The 22742-nt window shown below is 38.1% G+C and overlaps 1 protein-coding gene across 1 annotated transcript in view; it reads right to left on the bottom strand.

Annotated features, from left to right (window-relative positions):
• Positions 1-22742, bottom strand: part of LOC135470797 (protein patched homolog 1-like) — a 61289-nt gene that overhangs the window by 4525 nt on the left and 34022 nt on the right. Inside the window, exons 8-23 of the mRNA XM_064749840.1 lie at positions 20955-21076; positions 18011-18158; positions 17691-17822; positions 17202-17360; positions 10559-10657; positions 6401-6526; positions 6048-6166; positions 5532-5794; positions 5114-5274; positions 4619-4792; positions 4198-4336; positions 3656-3801; positions 2586-2760; positions 1637-1725; positions 1138-1329; positions 120-257 (exon numbers count right to left, since the gene is read on the bottom strand). Of these exons, the coding sequence (XP_064605910.1) occupies positions 120-257; positions 1138-1329; positions 1637-1725; positions 2586-2760; positions 3656-3801; positions 4198-4336; positions 4619-4792; positions 5114-5274; positions 5532-5794; positions 6048-6166; positions 6401-6526; positions 10559-10657; positions 17202-17360; positions 17691-17822; positions 18011-18158; positions 20955-21076 (2382 nt within the window). The remainder of the gene's footprint in view (positions 1-119; positions 258-1137; positions 1330-1636; positions 1726-2585; positions 2761-3655; positions 3802-4197; positions 4337-4618; positions 4793-5113; positions 5275-5531; positions 5795-6047; positions 6167-6400; positions 6527-10558; positions 10658-17201; positions 17361-17690; positions 17823-18010; positions 18159-20954; positions 21077-22742) is intronic.

The following is a 22742-nucleotide window of genomic DNA, read 5'->3' as shown; positions in this document are numbered from 1 at the left end:
TATTTTCTGCTGTAACAGAGTTGTAAGATTACCAAAAATTTTAACATCTTTTGGATCTAATTTTGATTTAATGTGACCAAAAACAACGAACGTAGTAATAAAATCATTAACATACTTACCACACAAATATGCACTGTAAATTCCACCCCTATCCCCACAGCAACGATCAGTATGACTGCCGGCACAGCACTAAGACGAACTCCAATAATGCCCATGACACCGAAGAGCTCCACCACCATCATGGATAATACAAACACCTGTGGAATAGAAAAGCCGAACCGTATAGAACACAAACTGTTGCCAAATGTATTTTATTTCGTGAAAGAAACCTTAAAGGAAAAGAAAACATAAACATGATGCTAAAATCAGACGAAAGAGCGTCAAAACTTATTTGCAAATATCATTTTCAATATTTTGGGGATATTTTTCTTTTTTTCAAGAGAAAAGGGTATTTGAAAATATTTTTCTTCGGTGGGTATTTGGGACCAACTTTTGGTATTTATCGCTGTTGCATAATAGTGTGATAAGAAAGGATGTGATGCTTGTCAGATAAATTTATTTGAATGTAAGTTTTTGTTGTTTATATCGAAACATATGCATAAATTATGATAATATTTATGAACATATTAAAAATATAAATATGATCCAAACTGAGGTTTAATATATTTGTTAGGTGAAAAGAACAAATCCTAGTGCAAAAATGTTTATTAAACCTGTGTTACATCCTAATTTATGACTTTATTAAACAAAATTATAAATACCAAAAGGTGGTCCCAAATACCCACCATACAAAAATTATCTTCAAGTATCTTTTTCTCCTTAATGAAAAATCGGAAAAGTATTGAACACCACATTTACAAATAACTTTTCGCACTCTTTCATCTGAACTATGTGTCCTTTTTCGGTTTTCCCCACCTTTAACCTTCGATATATTTCAAAAACATTTCACCAATTCAGCAATAATACAACAACATTTTCACACTCAAATGAAATTTTTCATATCCTATCAAAGAAAATCACACACAGCATACACTGTTACAAAGGGAGCTAGGAAATAAGATTGGACAATTGAAAATTGTGATCAACCAATGAAATCAAAGTTTACTTTCCTCAGGATTTAATCAAATGATCACGTACCACAACTGCTGCTGCCCATGGATTCATCAGACAAAAACAGATGACAACGAACGTAACTCCTAAAATACACAACAGCGCCATCAGCAGGTAGAAGCGGAGATGGAGATATTGCTCCCAGAAGGTGAAGGGAATACCCGAAGGGTAATTTGGAAGGCCCTTTTCTGTAAATGTGTCACATATTTCTCTGATTTCCTGCAGATGGTAAAAAAAAAAAAAAAAAATGTACGCATGAACACTTGAACATTTTAACTGAAGATCTCATGAAAAGTATAGTATATAAAATTTACGATAAATACTGACAGGATTTGAGCTGTTAAAATAAACTAAGAAATTCATCTGTTCTGTACTGTGCTGATTTGCAGTATCAATTCATTTGCTGTCTACTGTTCGTATTTAGGCCAGTCTTCTGATGACTGGATAACATAGACATTCTGCTAACATCTGTTCAAATAAAACAATTACTGATTGGCTGACATTTTTGCATACAATTACCACATACCTTTATAGTGTCAATCACAGCCTCAGTATCAGAGAGGTTGCTAAGGTAGAAGGCAATCTGGGCGTATGTAATTGGCTGAGATTTGGGTACTGTAATCAGAACAAATGAACAATTAATAATAAAGGTGAGGGAAATGTGCATACTGGCATCATGCATGTATTTCATATCACTTCTACTGTGCAAAAATGCACACATACAAAATACATGTATTTTTTTGTTTTTTTTTTGTTATGGCCAAAATTTTGTGATACACTTACAATTTTAGCAAATGACTTCAGGATCTGATGCCTGTTCTTATCATCATTTTTTTTTTCCATCATGAAATTCAGGTGAACTAAACAGAACATATATCTTTTGTATAAAAATCCTCAACTCTGAAGGTCTACAAGATCACATTTCTTGGTACTACGCACTGCACTGACCGAGTTATGTCACAAAAGTGTAATCCTCTTCACAGTGCACTGGTCAAACTCCACAGGCTATGTAAACAACTGACCACAGACAAAAGGATTGTGGCCAGGGCTGTCCAGACTGTCTCCTAGACTGGGTCAACAGCCTCCAGCCACTAGACAGTAGTGAGTAGTAGAATGGCCCCAGGGCTAAACCTCCTCCCCACCCAGACACCAACCACCCTGATAGTTTAATTACTTCGTACATTCCTCTAACACGACTGACCCAATACAAACAGAGCACTGGAATACTTCATCCAAGGACTTAAAAACCCTAAATTACCAAACAAAAATTTATTTCACGAAAAATGCCACTGCAATTAAAAAAAAAAGACTTAGTTTTGTTAAAAAGTAAAAATAAAATTGAAATGAAAATAAAGTTAAGATGAAAATAAAGTTGTTAAAATATAATAAAGTTGTTAAAATATAATAAAGTTCCTTCCTGTCATGTTTTTTAGTCCTGGAAGCTGTCAGCGGAGATAGGTGTAGTAAGTACTTACTTTTGTTGTCATGTATATCCCTCGGTTCATGGTACCACGGTTTTGGAAGTGGATGTATAGAGGCAGCAGATGCCTGGTAAGCCATCACATCATTGGACACCCAGGCAGACAGATAGTTGTAAAAGACTTTGGGAGGAATAATGCCATCAGCGTCAACCAACCTTGCTGTGGTAACCTTGGAAAGGCAAAGACAAATAACACTGATGATTTTCACAGCCTGATCACCTGGCTGACTGGTGAGCACCAACCCTTTTGAAATGGATGATGTAAACCTTACCAAATGTCTAAACTGAAGGAAGACTGATTGATTGATTAACAAAATAATCAAGAATTTTTCACCTGCACAATGGCTGTCAGTTTTATAGGTGGGCTGATTAAATGCACCCTTGCATGGAGGAACTGAGCAAGTGTCAATAAAGCAATCATGAGGCTAGAACGTTTCCAAAATGTCAATACATAAATGCAAGATATATAACATCAGATATTTCGAAGAAACTTTGAGGAAAATATAGCAACATACTCAATGTTTTTTATTAACTTGTCCTTAAAACAACAAGTGAAATATTCTTGAGTGTGGCGTAAAACACCACTTCCTTTGAAATATTCTTGAGTGTGGCGTAAAACACCATTTCCTTTGAAATATTCTTGAGTGTGGCCTAAAACACCACTTCCTTTGAAATATTCTTGAGTGTGGCGTAAAACACCAATCAAATGTAATAGTCAAACACCAACTCTTTCCAATTCTTTCCAAACCCAACGCAGAAGCCGATTTTCTTCCCGTTAAAATACAGTTTTAAACAACATGAACGGAGCCTACAGTTGCACACCGAGTGACCTTTCCATGACACTATCACCAAAAGATGCCAGATTTGGAGGTCCTGCTTCCTCAACACGTATCTGTTTGAGGAATGTTGATCAGTTAATTACATTAAGGCTATTACTAATAACCAGACAAGATCATTCCAGCTACGCAGGTAGGAAACAATGACTAAGTTTGCCAAGTGCACACAAGGTCGTTGAGTGCACAGAGGTCACAGAGTGCAGAGAGCAGGGGGTCATTAAGTACATACCTGTTCTGCATTGACAGGGTTGTCTGTATCTCCAGTCTGTAACAGTAGCTTGTATGCCAGGATCCCTTCATCCGAGGCATTACCATACCACTCGTCTTTAGTGATTGTGCCAGCCTTAAAATCTGCATCAAAGTGTTCTTGGATATCTGCTCAAACAAAAAGAACAACAAAATGTGACTGATTCACTGATTTGGTGTAAACAAAGTTAAAAAAAAAATGGTATTCAACAAAACTGTTCCGGAAAGTTTTTGCCAAAAATGTGGTCTTTATATGTGCATGAAGTGATTAAAGCTTATCCCTATCTTTCCATACGGCCATACGTGGGAAGGTCTGCCAGCAACCTGCGGATGGCCGTGGGTTTCCCCTGGGCTCTGCCCGGTTTCCACCCGCTATAATGCTGGCCGTTGTCAAATAAGTGAAATATTCTTGAGTACAGTGTAAAACACCAATCAAATAAATAAATAAATAAATAAAAAAATAAAATATCTTTCCATAAATATTCAGCTTTACGACTGGAGATGGGAACCATTAAATGCCCTCACCTAAGAGCCACTGTTTGAACATGCTGAGCCAAAAGCTGGGCAGAGTTCCATCATCTTCTTTGATAATCCGTGACACTTTCTCAAAGGCTTGATGGTATTCCATTAGTAATTTCTGATTGTTCGGGTAATCAAAATCAGCCTGTGAAAAAAAAAAAAAGAAAAAAAAAAGGGTTATTATGTCCAATGGACAGTACTTAATTAAGATGAAATAAAAATGTGTGTGACCATTTAAAATACTGACAAAGACAATGCTCACATTCAAATGGCAATATCCAAAATTGACAATATCAAACTGCCTTCCACAAATCTACAACAAGTGAGTTGATTCTCAAGATATTTTGGTAAAAGACAAACTAACGGATAGACAAAGTTTTGACCCAAGGGTAAAAACTACAATGTGTGGCATTATCCTATTTCTCACCTGTGTCACCAGATGAATGTTGTAAAATCCGAAGTACTTGGATCGAGCCTCAATAAACTGGTACTCCATAGTGTCTCGCGGTACGATGTCAGTTAGGACCAGTCCATCCTTAACCTGGGCCGTGCCCCATATCCCAGTCCCCAGCAGAATCAGGAAGAAAATTATCCCAAACACCTGAGGAAGATTGGTAGATTTCATGTTCAGTAAAATATCTGGGTTGAAGGGGTAGAGTGAAATGTTTAATGGAGTTCACAAGGCAGGTGTTTAACTTGGTGTTTAGTCAAGCGATCAGAATTTAAAAAACCAAAAGCAGTATACACAAGACTCATAGATTTCATGATTAGCTCTTAATATTTCAGTGAAGTTGTACCAGTGAAGTGTTCACAAAAGGTTCAAGGAAAAATTAAATGGAAATCTTAATCAGAGTGGGGTGTTCAACTCGACAAAAGGGAAGAGTGTTTATAAGGCCGAAAGCAACCCACTTGTATGTCTTACCTTGACGTAGGTTTTCTGTAAGAACGGTGCGTAGTAGTTTGTGGCAAGCCCAGTGAGTGACCAGGAGGCGCATTCCTTCTGCACCTGGAGGCAGCGCTGGCCACAAGTCACGCTCTCTGCTGGCGCCAGGCACTGCTGAGATGACGTTGTTGACGGGCACACTGCATGAGAACAAGAATAACGACATGACAAAACAAAACAAAAACAAAAAAAAACATGCTTCATAACTTCATTCCACTCGCTCTGTTTAGAAACTTTAGCAATTCCTTAATCCTGTCATTAAAGTATCATACCTCAAACAGGAAAGTCTGAAATGCCTTCCTAGTTATAAAAAAAGTTAACCCCTTCAAATCCTTCCTGGGAAGTAGAGACTAATTATTTCATTTGTAAGTTTCAGAAATTAGCATTGGTTTGTTACCTGAAGGCAGGGAGGGATTTCTGGTGAAGTAAGCCGTCCCTGCCGGTGCTAGTGTTGTTACCACAGGGCCACCCTCCACGTCAGACTGGGAAATGGTTTCATGTACTGAGCTGCTATAGGTAGGAGGAGGACTGTAGGATGGTGGAGGACTGTAGCCTCGAGGTGGAGTTCCCTCCCTTGACTGGCCACCAGAGGGAGGTACATGAGCACGAATGTGCCGCTTCTCCTGAGGTTGAAGGTCTATGACTTTGGTTGTGGTGGATCTGAAATTGAAGAGAGAAAATTCATGTAATGATCAACGGAAAGTTACAATAACACCTCAAGCCTTTTATCAGCAAAACATACAGTCTGTTTTCAAAATATTTTAATGTGATTCTACACAGGATCTGGAAAGTAGAAATGTACAAGATGCACAATGGTGGGACATGAATAAAGACCATTCTATTTATTTTGAAATAAGAATTCGAGATTAAAAGCAGCCAAAGGATATCTAATTAAGTGTTTACTCAAACTTACCCACTAAAACAGCAGAGGAAATCAACTCTACGGGCTTCTCTCCTTTTGAGGTCAATGCTGACAAGAGCGGGAAACACCAACAACACAGAGCCCATGTTAAACAGGACTAGAATCCCCGCCTACCAAAAAAAACAAAAACATAATCTCTTAATTTCACCAAAAAATACACACAAACACACACACAAAAAAATGGCACAAAATGCACTCTGAAAAACATATTTTAAATTAGCACATCCTCAAAAAAGTTAATTTAAAGTAAATCTTTTAACCCACAAATCCCTTAGAGGAGGCGAATGAAACCATAGCCTTCACTCAGAGTTGTTTAATTGCATGTTTGAGTAAGACGAGCTCACCTGCAGGGAGAATGCCCGTAGAGCGGGGATGGGAATAATAGCTGCCGTGAAGAAAGCCAACATGTTGGAGAGTGATGTAAGGAGAACACTAACTCCCGTTCTCTTCAGACATTCACCTGTCTGGTCCTGAGAAACAACAACAACAACGGTCAAATCAACTGTGAACACTATACAAGTTTACGACAACAGCAGCTACCCATAAAGACATTTAATTACACAGGATTTTCATATTATGGCCTGACTTATCTTCTGTGTGGAAAAATGATCTTGTCCTGACGATTGACTGGCTTTTAAATAGATGCATGGTTAAACCATACAAATTACTGAGAGGGCCTATAAGGTGGACGAATCAATCTGAATCAAGCAAAACGTGTCATTTGACAAAAGCTCAACTTTAGATGAGATACATTATTATTAAATAAGTAAATACCATTTCACAGAGGTATGAAACAGACATTTATATTCTTATAATTAAAGGATTACAATCTTATTTTTTTTTATATCATAAAATCTTAATACACCAATTGCATCAGTATGTTATATTTATTTATTCATTTATTTGATTGGTGTTTTAAGCCGCACTCTAGAATATTTCACTTATACGACGGCGGTCAGTATTATGGTGGGTGGAAACCGGGCAGAGCCCCGGGAAACCCACGACCATCTGCAGATTGCTCCAAGACCTTCCCACGTACGGCAGGAGAGGAAGCCAGCATGAGCTGGACTTGAACTCATAGCGATCGCATTGGTTAGAGACTCCTGGGTTATTACATCAGTATGCAATACAAAAACACATTGACAAAGTTTTGCTGTGATGAAACATTGCATAAACAACAAAGCACAGAGTTGAACAAAGGAATACATATTAAATAATGCATGCCTTGAAGTTCTAAGTGAATGTAAAGGAACAGATATAATTCTACAAACAAATAAGTTTAATCTAAAATAGAATTAGGAGTTTACTGAATTGTGAACAACATCATTTACACTGCCAAGAGCTATTTTGATGAACGTGTCTCAAATTTTCCTGTTTTAACAGGAGATTTTCCAGTGTACTGGCCACAAACATTATAATTTTCATTTAAGCTATAATTAAGTTTTTGCACGGAAACAGAAAAAAAAGCAAGATATTATCATTACAATGTCTCTTTGATAAAAAAAAAAAGAGGGAAAAACGAAAGCAGTGTCAACTCCTGAGACAAGATGTGAAGTAAACAATTTCAAAGTACACATGAAAAGGTGTATTGAAATGTACAGTCTTACCTAATCCTTTGTGAGCATAATACAAACAGAGATTGAAGTTGTTTAGACAGAGCTTTTCATGTGTAAAATAAATGGCCGTGTGTCAGTATACCTTGACGAAAGCACACCTGTTCCTAATTAAGCAGACAGCTAGCAAACTGGCCAGGTAGAAGTGGCTGTATTTATCTTACAGTTAAACAAGAACACACACAGTTATTTTGTTCGTGGGTGCGTGTGTGTGTGTTTGTGTGTGATCTTCGTTGCAGCCAGGACTGCCTCTGTCGTTCAAGCCTTTGGAAGCTACCTTTAATTACGTTGCGCTTCGTTCAGCTTGTTCAGGCTGCCTATTTGCCATTACCCTGCGAGCCACTACCACCACCCCCCCCCCACCCTCCCACCCCCTCCACCCAATCCACACAAACTTCTACACAAACTAGGCACACTTTTAAACATTTATCGGTAAGTAATTGGAATCTGGCTAGGTGGGGGGTAGACCCTGAAGTGGTCCAGGCGAGAAGAGCAGAGACAGGGCTAGTTTGAAGAGGCTCTCTCTCTGGTACTTTGACATCAAAGCCTGTTAAAATCATGCAAACAGGAAATCTATGGTCCTCAGAGCCCGGACATGCATGGGCCATGTGGGCAGGCTGGAAGTTTTGAGGTGAAGGAGAGAGGTGTCTGGACAAGTCATGGCCCCATATGTTGTGGTAAAACTGTCTTTTTTTCTCACAGGGTAAAATAAAGAAATGTCAAAGACCCAAATTGGAAAATTGAAATAAAATTATATCTTATTAAATTCTATTTGTGAATTAGACTTAATATGAACATTGTGACTCCTATGTTATTTTATATCCAGTGACATCATGTCTGCTTTAAACTTTCTAAACACATCACAAATAACTACTTTCTGGACCATATTACATGAAATAAATTTCTTTGGTTCAAATGACTAATTTTCACTAAAAACCGAGGACACCAATCTAATCTGGGGTAACAATCTGTCATCAGCCAACAGGTGAGCTTAAGACGGATCAGTGGGTATCCATAACGAATTGCCTTAGAATAAAACTTATAAAGCCTGGATTCTTCACAAAATGAGCCTTATATCGGCTAATAATGTGACATTACCTCCTTTCAGTCTTATAGAGCAACTTATTTTAAAATTTGCAGCTTGCTTGCTTAATTTTTAAAAGCAGACGATGAAGTTCAAAAGATATCTCAAACACAATAAAGTCAAACTGTCTTTCTCTTTTGACACTACAATACTGTTCATCTAAAAAAAACATTTTATAACGAATGCATTAACATGTATGACAAAATGTGAATTTTTAAAATTTTTTTTATGCCCAAAATAATTAGAAGGGTTAAGGTAAGCCGAGCAAGAAACCATTAGAGCAACATTCCATATCGCACTATTATAGTTTAACGAGGTATCCAGAAGTGCGATACAAGTCAAGTTTAGGCTATGTGTTTTTTTACACATACATGTGTACAGGTGTTAAGATTATTTCACGCTTCTGATGAATTACCACCTAGTGTTCGTGGGAGAGAGAGAGCAAGTGAGAGAGTTAGAACAGCCGTCAAACGGTATGCAGAAAGAAACCTGGCTGGAAAATGCTACAACCTATTCCTGATGAGAACTGGTGGCGAGATTTCGTCTTGTGTGTTCATCAGAGGGGCAGAGTAAATTACCAGATCAAGAAACTGTATGGAATGTAAGAGTGTGACATATCTGGCTCCAGTCCAGTACTGCTGAGTGCCCCAGACCCACAAGATTGAACACACAGTCTACTGTGTGTATATGGTGATGTGGCTGTTCAATATACCTCCCTCGAGTATGGACATCTGTATAGTTCTTAACTGTGGGTGATTAACGAATGAAGTTTCACTATTAACCTTCCTTAATCCAATAACATTTCCATGAATTTCCTTCATTCATACAGCTTGAATGAGAGGCACTTTATACCGTGAAAGATGACACCATAACATTTATTTCATATTTCTTTTCTCATTTCAAGTTGGAGTGAAAAGTAAGCCTGCTGAAATCAGTATTTCCTGTGAAGAATCATACTGTTGTATGTGATTATCATCCCTGTAAAAATTACCCCCCCCCCCCACTCCCCCGCATCCATCCACCAAAACAATCCGCATCATCCCTAAAGCATCCACCCCAGCGCCCACCAGCATTCTCTTTCTGGGTATAAACAGCGGAGATAGTCAGGGTATAAACACACCAAATGGCTCCAGCTTTCTGCCAAGGAGGGCCCTCATCAAAGGCATACCTGGGAACACAGAGGTGCTGGGAATGGGGTGGAGAGATCACCCTGAGGCCCCCCATACTGGCAACCCGGAGACACCATATCCTGGATATGCACCCAGTGTCCTATGACTCGGGGCAATGCTCTAGGGGCACCCTGCACCCACCTGGCCCGCCCAGGATGCCCACAACAAAACCAGATGGACAAACTTGTCCCTCAGCCAGTCACTCACTGGTCATTTAAGTGACCATCCCACTTGGCTTAGCTCTGCGCTCTGACCCTATCCCTGTTTTCCCATGCACCAGCTCCCAGCATTGCCAGGATACCTCAGCAACCCAGCCTAATGCTGTAGTCTCTCCTACTGCCAGACAGGCATGCTAACAGGCCGGCATGATGAAAACCACTGTCCCTATCCCAACTGCATTCCTCACCTTAAACTTGCCCTATACCCACAGACAAGCATAATCAGCATTGCTTTAGCGTCTACTAACTCGCATCGTCTCTTGTTTTCAAAGCAACAGTGGTATTTAAGTCAAAATAACAAAATTGTTGGCCTGCTGTAGATTCAAGTATAGGAAGTCCTGTAAAAAGCAAACAGGCTTATATTCTCATGTTGGAATCGTACCATATACCATTTATGTGAGAGAGGTTCTTTTCTTACCATGTGTGGTATGTTGGAGGATCTGAAGTTCTCGGAGTATGTGTGAGCGATAAGGAACATGTCATCCACCCCAAGTCCCAGTGCCAAGAAAGGAATTATCTGTAGGAAAAGAGCAAGAAAGAATGAATTATTCAATATGACTGAAATATTTTATAAGTGATTATATAATGCTCCCCACTTAGGAAATTTCCATACTTGTGAGGGCAGAAGGGAAATTTTAGGGGCATGGGGAGAAAACTTGGCTCCAAGATATTTTCCTAGATACATGTACCTGTCACATGGCAATAATTATCAAAGAAAAAGGAAAGATGGGTAAGAAAAATGGAGGAACAATACACAGAAAATTTCATTGACTTTTCACCATCTGACTGGCTTGCGGTACAAACTGTAGTGCCAAAGCATGGAGAGTTTACTCCAAAGCATACTCTTCCAACCATATAAAGTTTCACCAACTTAGTAAGCCTACAGTAGGGCGGTGGGTTTGTGAAAAATTCCAAGAAATTGTAAGTGATTTACTGTTTTCACGATTTAGCGAAATGAACACCGTATCCAAGAAAGCATCTGTTTGCTTATTTCTGAACGTACGAACCAAGTGGCTTTAACAAGAATGTACTAGCTTTACTCTACTGGATCTCTTCTAACAACAACAGGCTGACTGCTATCACACATATCATCAAAGGATAATTTATATCACAAACAAAGAGAAAGCTCAAAGGTAAAATTTACAAATACTGTTTTCATGTCTGAAATGAATTCTGGATGATAAGATGTACACACAGTGGCACACGGCACAGGTGTTAAACCAAGTTTATTGAAAACAGATAAGAATGTGGTATGTAATGCTATTAGCCAAGAGTTTCTTGGGAAAAAAAAAAGTTTAAAGAGTGTAACACTGGGGGGCATCTGGAGTTGAAGACACAGGCCTGGATAGTCTCCCCCTGTTTACTTAATTACCAGGCTGTATTTTCTATACCATAATCAGCTAGCAGACACAGGGCAGATCTCCTGTAGGGTTTACCCAGTCTCAGGGAGGGTGTATACACTAACCCAGGTTTTATAACCAGGGAGAAAAGGCTGTAGAAGCAATCACTAAAACTGCCCCATTTGAACTAGCTCTGTGTACATATATACCCAATACCAGTCAAACTGCAACCAGATGTGAATACCAGTGAACCTGTGGTACAGGATAAGATTAAAGCTTTCATCCTGGATGTTTACCGCCCCTACAGCTAAAGCCCTAGAGGATCCCACATTTCTGTCCTTCTTCTTCACCTCCACCCTCAAGTACCTCTATCCCCCCCCTCCCCATACATCCTAACCCCCTCCCCACCTCCCAACCAAGTGATAGGTAGCACCAGTCAACATTATCAGTGCTCTTAAGGGTGAAGCTCATCAGTGTCATTTCACAAAAATATGTGATAAAATACAGAGAGAATGCTTCTGATTGGGGTTATGAGGCATGAATATGGTTTAAGTGTCTTAATTGTGATGGTGAGCTGACAACAATTATGACTAGTCTGTCACAGCCATCTCTGTCCGCCATTTTACACTCTACTGAACTGACCAAAAGGTCGCTTGAAAATTTTCAACTTAGATTGCCCACTATAGGAGACACATAAATGCAAAACTTCAGCTCAATACATAAATGACTCGACTATTTACCAAAGAATCGATTCTAATACACAAAACAGATGTGGAGGTCATGAATTTGGTAATTTACGAAATTAATACACATGCAGAGCCACAAGGATGGAACAATCTACATGTACGCAAAAACTTCGTTCAATACATACAGCATCACTAACATTTACCTTAACACTGCTTTCAATTTTTTTGGACGGCAACGATTATGGTATGACATTAGTTATGCATGCACTTTGTACAGGTGAGCTAAAAATATTGTTACCTCCCTTCATAAACACACGTGCCAACATAACTCATCAAAAACCAAGTATCAAAAACTAATTCAAGCGCCTTATAATGCTCAACTCATTCATTATTTCTGTGATTTAATCACGGTCATGTCATGTCAGCAGAGATGATATGTGTAGTAGCTGTGGGATTCCCTGATTTGGAGGTTGGCATGGCAGAGATTTAGTTTGCTGTTTTTGGCTGTGGAGTATGACAGAAGGGAGGTAATTAGAGCTACAGATAGGATCAGTTGGGCCACCCAGGCAGTGCTATCTGTGAGTATCAACTGGTACAACTAAACACAGTCCAGCACTCAGCAGCTGTTTACCACAAAACCCACCAGATGAGCTGACAGCAGATCACAGGCCAAATCACACGGCAAATGGCCAACAAAATGACTCAGACTTCCAGCACACTATATGGCCATAATGGCTGTCAACCCTAAAGCCCCAGAACTTACATACCTGGTCACTTGATTCTTTTTCAGGTTTCTTAAGTTCTCTGAATTTCTGAATAGGTCAACTTAGAGTTTCATTCTTACTATTAACATCTTCTCAGTGTGTTATACATCTTTACAAAATACCTATCCATTTTTTTTTTCTGAAAAGAATATTTCATATTTCTACCTCATGAAAATATCTCATTTTAATACATTTAAAACAGTTAAGGTTCAACTGTAAAAATTCAGGTCATAATAAATTCTGAAATCACAACTGATGACTGATTATTACACTGGCCACCGGTGAAAAACACTGTGCCAAATACATGTACAAGTGTAATTCTAAACTTTTTGAATCATTTTATTTCATGAATCTTTGGCAATTCAAAATCCATTTTTCCAAAGGTTCATGCATAAAACAATATATCAATAAGCCACGTACAAGTCTAAGCAACAGTTAGACATAAAAGAAAAAAAGTTTAAAAAGAAGTCTGATAAAACTAACATTTGAATTTGATTGATTACATTTGTCATTCAAAAACTTTGAAAAGATCAAAGAAAAGTGTGTCTCGTTCACTAGGTAGCAAAGCTTTACAAACCCTCCACAAAAACTGCTCATTACTCATTTGGCTATTTCACTGCGCCAACTGTACACTGCCAGCCGTCACGATGAAGTGTTCTTATAGCTTTCATATAACCAGCTGAGCCTATCGCTCAATAATGGATGATACCATAACTATAGATCTATGTACCATGGTTCACCTTTACCCGCACACGCTGTATTAGTATTTATCACTTATCACAGCAGCTAATAAAAAAAAACACCTGACAAGTTTTACCTTCTGTTGCTCTCTTATGTAATGTGGAAAACATAGCCAAATCTACATGTTCACATTTGACCTGATTCAATTAAACCCAGACAATCAAAGACGGGGATATATAGAACATACTTCTAAGATACAGGGTTCACATTTGATGTGCAGTACCAGTACTCACTTTACCTGGTTTACATATAAATATGGCAATTAGTTCCCCCACCCCACAGAATTAATTCAACTTTGATGGACAAAATGGTTTGACAAAACATATGAAATATATACCCTCTAATTTATAAGTAATTTTGCTTAGCATTCATGTACTAACTCATGAAGCTGTTAAAGCAGATTTGCATTAAAAAGTCTGATTGGCTATCAAAAAAAAAAAAAAATGACAAAAAAAAAAAACTCCTGATCAAAGTCATCAAACTGGGTATCATCTGAATTCAAATAAAGTTTCAAATATCCCTTCAGTCACGCTGTCAGACATACTCAAAGTGGGAATAGATTAATTATCACATTGTAATTAAGAAATTATTAATAACTGAATTGATGACCACGATTTCTACATATTATGTAAATGCTTACCAGTAATTAGAATAAGTAATCTAATGAATATAGAGTACATCAGCTTACTGAGTCTGATTTGTGTAAACTGGCCATCTGACTTACATAGTGATAGAGTGAGAGAACGCAGTCTTAACACACCACACAGTCTTAACACACCACACATACAGACCAGGCACCACACACAGGCATCGCCCCCTTCAAAGTGTGCCCACTTTGTTTCCTGGTTAGCAGGGTCCTTTGACGGCTTGAGCTAAGACCGCAAACCCTAAGCCACAGAAGAGGGGCTTAAGTATAGAGGGCAGGGGAACTTGCCTTAATTTGCATAGTCAGAAAGCAGTCTGGCTGAATCAAAGCCTATGCATGATCTCCACTGTCCAATTGCATTTTTTTTTTTTTTTTTGGACAATTTTAGACAGGCAAGCAATTCATTTCCTAAAACTACCCTTTTTTTTTTCTATCACTGCTTTCGCATATGGCCAACTTAAAAATAAATGATCTCTCAAAAATTCCTATCTGCTCCTTGCATAAGTGTATGAAAGAGCAGCCCATCTGTCTGGACAAAAACTCTATTTATGATGTACTATGACATGGCTAACATTGCTAAAATAGTTGACTAGTATGACTTCATCTTTCATATACTTTTAAACAATTCCTTAATCATTTTGTTTCACCCGTTCATGCAGTATTAGAGTGAACACACAAAATTAGTACATCCGCTCAGAATTCATTTCCAGTCTAGACACTGTTCATACATATAAGTATACATACACAAACACATAAAAAAAAAACTAAAAAAATGACACGTCAGAAAAAGACACAGTATTATAGTAAAAGTGTATAAAAGCAAGTCACATTTTAGCAGTTTTTCTCATTTTCACTTACAATCATTTGGTGAACTGGGCTTATCTGCAGCCAGAAACGGGCCCAGAAATTTGTTTACGCCATTTCCTCTCTTTGCCTGTATTTTTTGCGTAATTTAGATTGCAGAAAGCGTACGTTGAGCCAGCATTCATCTAGAGGCTAAAAGCTCGAGACCGGAGGTATACTAGAGAGTACAGAGTCAGACCACCTAAGAAGTCAAGGAGAAAACCATAGCAGAGCTGGCTTCTCACTCATAGCACTTAGCCTTGGCTCGCCTTCATTAATAGCACATCACACTGTACAGCCAGCAGCTTTCTAGTCACACACACACACACACACAATGTCTACTGCCAACACCCTAGGGGCAATTAAAACAGAAGATCCACAGTAAAGGAGCCACCTCAATTACAAGACAGTCATAATCAGCCTGGGGGTATGGTAGTAGATAGAACATGGACTGAAATATCTGCCAACATCTACCCCAACAGCCTGAAATTCTAAACATTTCTTCCAATGCATTGTCTGTCCCATGTTGTCATTTGACAAACACTTACATTCTACAGTTATAAACTATATAGTAGAGTCCAGTTGAAAATCTACATAATTCCAGGAAAATAATTCTTTTTTTTTTACTTTATAGTTAAACTTCATTTTTTTTGTCAGTTTAGATGTTCGCTTTTGTTTTCCCACTTGCATACAAGTATGGAATTTTACCTTCTGCACCTTCTAGCAACAAGTGCATCCCATGTCCCAACTGTTCCAAGCATCTCAATGATTTTTACCTTAATCGCTCGACTGACTGACTGATTAATATGTTGGCTGTTCTGTTGGTCCGTCAATCAGTTGGCTGGTTGGTCAGTTTTTTGATAAACTAGCTTTTCACATGGTTATAATGAATTTGTTTTATTGCGTATGGTCACAGGATAGCACACCTCAGCCATCTAAAATATATCACTGCACATTTGCCAAACTTATCAAAATAATGAGATGGAATGAGGCCACTGGATTAACACAGCTATAACAGGAAGAGGCCGAGAAAATGAAGGTAGGGGATAATATGCTAATGAGGACTGCCTCTAAAAAAGCCTGTCTGCTAAGATAAAGCCCACTTGCAGAGACATTAAAGATAGTTAAATAACTGATCTGTGGGTGGTCTTTCCCCTCCAGCTAATTAACTACGTAAGACAGACAGAGCTGTTACCAGGCCATGACACACCTCTAACTTGACAACGACAACTGATGTATTCCACAATCTCCTCGACGCACTTAATTTTTTTTTTTTTTTTAAAGTGAATATCATTACGTGTTAATATGAGGAATAATTCATGGTTGTCTATCAACCAAATTAAACCCATTCAAAACGCCAACACAGGGCCTGTGGTCAAATTCAGCCTTGATAAGAAAGCTTTCAAACAGCTGTAAAAACTGCACCTCTGTCTCAGTGAATTTATGCCCTTATTACTGTTTTGTCTACAAGGACGTAACAGTTACCTGACGAAAAGAAGTGATGAACTGAAACACCTTGAATGTTTTATCCAATGATTTATCCGAAGATAAAGTAAATCACATCTTTTTTTTTTGTTTTTGTTTTACAGCATAATGGCATCACAGGAAAAAAGACTAAACATCTCACAATATCTGACTTCTATTCTGACACAGATGCTCTGACAGAATGGAAAACAAGTAAAATATAGTGGCTCTCATTGTATTTATAAAACAGCAAGGCTGTTTAAGGAGAAAGAAGCTCAATAACCATTTGAAGCCCACAGATGATAGTTGAACACAAACCAGGGTTCAATTGTGAAAATGAAACGTACAATTACATACCTCCTTTCATCATAACATATTCGAGCTGTTATTTCTCTACTGTGTCATCAGGAGTTGTAAGTTTCATTCAATATCTAACAATGTGTACAACAATTAGAGGACAAAAAAATGCTCCAATTGAACTTTCCTGTTGTTGGACTAAATCACAAAATGACTTTCACCTGTCCTGATTCTGACATCAAAGAGACGAATGGTTCGAAGGTAACATTACTTAACTCACCTGTGTGGTTGAAGCGTTGAAGGAAATTCCCAGGGCAGAGCACATGCCCAGTCCTGCGGCCACAGACAGTGCTACCAAGAGGACGCCCAAAATACCCACGGTACTCTGAGAGTTGACGGCATCATTCCATCGCAACAAACTAACACATGCGTAAACCACCTGAAGAAGAAAACAACACATATTCATGTAGAGAACATGTACATAGACATAAGACAGCACATATTATTCCATACCATTAATATTATTTATTTTGTAAGGTTCATGAATAAATCATAATTATAGGAGATGAATGAATAACAAATTAATATTAAAATTATCCATTATAAATCCTTTTGTCTGAATCATACTGGTTGCATATAGAGGACAACATTTCCAATTACACGTACATCACAAACAGAACAGTCTCATATTCAATTAAATTGAATAAACGGAGTAAAATCGAAAATTTTGAATCAAAATTTAAATACATAGGTAAATTTGTACACATACCATTAGAACGTATCCCAGTGCAACTCTGACCACGCTAACGCTCGAAAACTCCCCAAGTAAATCCACCAGTGACATCGTTGAAAATGCACGAACTTGATCGCTGGAGGTTATATTTGTCACCTGGTTGATTTTCTGAGTGGAGAAAGAATCGTGCAATGTATATTTCACTTTAACGTGCTGTGGTAGGGTTAATTTTACGGTCAAATTAACAAATTTTTTGATTTTCTTAGAAGAGCAAGAGTAAGAAAGAATTTGAATTATTTAAAAAAAAATTACATTTATGAAAAAGAATTTAAAAAAAAAAAAAAAAAAAAACTTACCTCTGTGAATTTTCGTTGCCAGGTCTGCAAGATTTCTTTGGCTGAGTTCTGCGTCCAGTCCAAATTGTGGACTTTGTAATCTTCTTGATAATACTCAAAGAAATCCTTCTCCCCCATCAACAGAACCACTGACTGTAATGCCTCAGCCCTGACAGAAGACATACATATTTTTTAAAGCATGTCAAATTTAACAGTACAAGTCTTAGAAATGCAACTGGGGATTGATCTTTGCCTTGGCTTGAATTTGTTGTGAGCAAAAAACACCAGCCAATGAAACGGTGTCAAACTCATTATTTGCAAACATGATCACTTTTGCTTTATGAAGTATCCATGACGATTCTCCAAAACCAATACGTACATGAACACCATTAACCGGTCAATAAAGAATCTTAATAAATGCAGGGTACAGCGGTTCAAATCCTAACTAGGGCACTCATTCCACTTTGTTGTTTTTTTTTCCTTTGCTAACACACCTTTCTTACTAATTACAGGTGATCTATCATCATGACAAGAAATGAATTTGATGACCTTTGTTACTTGCATACCTAAAATAATCATGTAGCTTTTACAAAAGACTTAGAAATCTCCACATATTGTTGTGTCTAAATAAACCTCCTTTAATGGATTTTTTTTTTCAAAATGCATGGACATTCTGTATATATTCTGATATCATTGCAGCTATTAAAATTTCTGCTATTCTTCTTTCCTGGCCAAAAAGTCAAAGCTTTCACACATAGAAATACACCACACAATCAGTTTAGGATGTAACACAGCCTTCAGTGGCTTTGCTCATAGAACAAACAAGTATCCGATTATACAAATTTAAATATCATTACAACTCGTGCCAGGATCCAAAAGTGAAGAAAGAATTTCTAAGCTTGAGTTTGGTTCTTATGAGGATTTGACATTAGTCTAAAAGAAATGATTCGCTGGTCCTTCCCTGCTTTGGCCTCCAGGCTAGAGAAACCCAAAACATCAACTAAATCTTCTCTAGATAGGTCAGCCGAAGCTAACGAGGCAAAAACTCCATTACATCATCAGCCCAGGCAAAGTCAACCAATTTTAAAAGTAAATGAGCCCTAAAACGGCGGAATTGGAAAATGAAAGAATATCAAGTTTTGCTAAACTAACAACACACTTTAGAGTCTGCCATATCTTTCAGAAACACAAGGTCATAATGTATTCTCAAGTCTCCACTGCTGGTAAAAGAACCTAGAAATCATTTGCTTTGAAATAAAACTTCTGTTCTCTATGTCATACAGAAAGTTCTTAGGCATATGTAAATAAATTGCACATGGCTAAAAGAAGGTTATTGCACGTGGCTAAAAGAAGGTTATTGCACATGGCTAAAAGAAGGTTATTGCACATGGCTAAAAGAAGGTTATTGCACATGGCTAAAAGAAGGTTATTGCACATGGCTAAAAGATGATTATTGCACATGGCTAAAAGATGGTTATTGCACAGGACTCAATGAAAGTTGTTGTACATGTGCAATAACTACTATAAGGTATTAGCTACTTACACAGGAAATGGAATGAAAACTGTCATTTTTGAGTAAATATGAATATTCATTTGGCTAGGGTTCTGGAAGATGGCACAAGTATACATTAACAAGACTTGATAGATTTCATTTAAAATTATCAACATGCGATGGTTTTGAACTAGCAGAGAGATCATTTGGTTCCCAATTATTTATTTTAATTTTATTAAACTTTAAATTTATCCAATAGATCAGATTTTTCAAAGTAATAACCCCACAATTTTTACTGGTATTGATTAAAAAAAAAAAAAAGAAATATGTCCGATGCAATGAAGTGATTGGTCCACTGGTCCATACCAGAGCCCAGTTAAGTATTTCCTAATGTTATTTCAGTGGTGCCTGATTAGAAGTCTGGTGTGTAGGTAGTATGGAGTATATGGTATGGTAAGCTGGCCTGCGGATGCACCCAAGGAATGTCGAGTCCTGCAGACAGGCAGATTGGGCAGCAGCCAGTAAATGGACCACACACAGAGACCAGAAATGTAAATACACACAGAAACACCATTTGAGAAAAGCCTCCGAAAACGTATTGATATTTTGACATTTCTAAGTAGCCCAAAGCAAAGATTTTTCACTTTTATGGCCTTTCACCTTCAGCATCCAGACATTCAGTGTTTTGATTCAGTTTTTGGATGAAGTCTCTACACCAGAGATTGGCTTTGTGCCACTTCCAGACAAGAGGGTTTCTACGCACAGATGTTTATATTATGCCTGATCAAATGAGAGCGGAGCCGTCCAACTCTTTTGAGGAGCAAAAAAAAAAAAAAAAAAAAGGCCTTGGTTTACAAGAACTTCAAGTTTTTGGCCAGTAACAGAAAGTTAATTACTGGCATGTTGTCATATCTGGCTAAATTAACAAGTACTAAGCAATTTCTATCCACCAGCCCTAAATGCTCTTTGAGTTTTTTTGTTTTTTTTTTACTGGTTAGAGAGGTAGCAAAGTTCACCTTGCAACTAAACCACTTTGGTTTACATTCTGTCTGATTTTCTCTCCGTCAAAACACCACTTGGTAACCGCAGAAATGTCTTACAGTTGTTCTCCAACAGCCCCACCACAGTTTATGCAAGATTACCAGATTAAACCAGTTATATGGTGTGAGGTCAACATGGTCATGAAAGCAAACATGTAGGAAAAATAGTCCCATCTTGACACAAATTTCATAAAGGGACTAGTGGACAAGCTAGTTAGGCCTACATAAACAATTACGGATAAACTGACAAAGATTATTTCACTAAATTTACTTATTTATTTACTTACTTACTTACACTCAATGCCACATTTTCCACTCATTCATATGGAAGAAACCACCAACCATTGGCAAGAAAGTTTCACGAACACAGAGAGCATCTCTAAATTCTCTTTTCGAGGCCAACTTTGATTAAAAAGAGAAATGCAAATCTTACTTGATAATCTGGCCATTCCTGCTCTTGCGAACACCAGCAACAATTAGTTCTTCTGGCCAGTTCATGTACTTGGTGGCAAATCCTTGACAGCCATTGGTTAGCTGCTCTCCAATGTTTGGAGGCTGAAACACCAAAGCAGAGACATGAATATTGGGTGTCAGCATAATTTTGGATTTCACACTATTATGGTAATAATGAGTGAAAGTTAAAAGAGTAAAGATTTTTTGTGAGACAGCTTCAAACTACTCAAAGTAAACACAGAAATTAACTGTATTCCTAAAATAACCCAACCTATATGATTCCAATACAATTAGATTTCCCTAAAACATGATCTTAATTTCTGTTTATTTTCCTTTCACTTCTGCACCTTAAGTAACAACAAAAGAAGACTGATCACAAAGGGAGATAACCATTTACAAAGTCCTCACAGCTCTATCATAATGTTGGTCAATATGCTTAATGTAATTCTTCAAACTTTTGGCACGTTTGAAAGGTTCTCATTCAAGCATATTCTGAAGACATCACTCTTTGTAGACTGATAAAATTATAATTTTCTGAAGACCAGAAATAGGCCAATCCAACCAACGTAGTTTTGTCTCCAAAATCAAATTAAAAATGTGCATTAATTTGCAGTGAAAGTGGCTCTTTCATATGCTAAATGATTGAAGAAAAACAGGGTATGTTGGAAACCACACTGCCCTTTCAAGACTGGCCTGTATATGGTTACATCTAAAACAACGCTGGCAAGTTTTTTCAGGGATATGCTATACCTAAATTTTATTCTGACAAATTAGGGTAAACACCAGTTCTGGCTCAAAGTAAAAAACAACACTGAGCTGTGTTTTTGCGGCAAAAACTATTGAGGGGATGGAGGTGGAAGAAGATTGGTGGAGGGGATAGGAGAAGTAGTGCTGTAAACCACCGAATTCACCCACAAGTAACCCACAAGTAACCCACAACTCCTGTTCTGATAAGGTATTAGGAGAAAACACAGCTTACATGGGAATTGAAATTAAACAATGCTCTGCTGTTAAATACTGTAAAAAAAAATGCAAAGAGTACAGAGACTGATATTTGGGCAAGTTGGATATGAAGGTACAGCTAAGACAGAGAAATGTGTTAGGGGGGAGACTTGTGGTTTTTAGCAGGTTTACCGGCTGTCAGGCCTCTGTTTGCAGTCTCTCATTACCCTGGGGTATGACCTATAGAACACCAAGGGATCTTCCAGGCTCCCACAGTAAGTGAAGCAGGGAAGGTTCCTGAACGATTTCCCATGTGTAAGTCTGCTTGGCACAGCCATGAGAGAAGCCAGGGTGAGGAACAGGCTGGGGAAGGGGGAAGGAGGGGTGGGGGGTGCTTTGGCCTCTCACTGGCTCTCCTGCAGGTCATGGGGCCTCTCCATACCACAATACAGCCGCTACTGCTATAAGTATGTGGTGGCCCTCCCACCCCCTCCAGCCTCTAAAAAAAAAGTCGAAAATTTTTCACAAAAGCCAGACCTCAAAAGCCCTGTGTGCCAACCCTGCAGTTCTGCAGTTTATCAAATCTCAGGCCACAAACCAACAGCATCCAAGGCATTTACCACTGCACAAGTTTAGCAATCCAAAGACGTAAAAAGTTTAAGCTTGGCTGAACCTTGCTAGCCTCAAAAATAACCCAATATATATTGATTTTTTTTCTTGAAAAGGTTAGGTCAGCCTCAGTAAAAAGTTATGCAATTTCACAGCAGTTATTATTCCAATAGGCTTTAGCGCATAATGCACTGACCCTTGTATCTGGCAAGTTATG

Source organism: Liolophura sinensis, chromosome 7 (genome assembly GCF_032854445.1).
Source record: "Liolophura sinensis isolate JHLJ2023 chromosome 7, CUHK_Ljap_v2, whole genome shotgun sequence".
Taxonomy (NCBI): Eukaryota; Metazoa; Mollusca; class Polyplacophora; order Chitonida; family Chitonidae; genus Liolophura; species Liolophura sinensis.
Note: the sequence above shows the minus strand (reverse complement) of the source record. Positions and strands in the feature narration are given on the sequence as shown.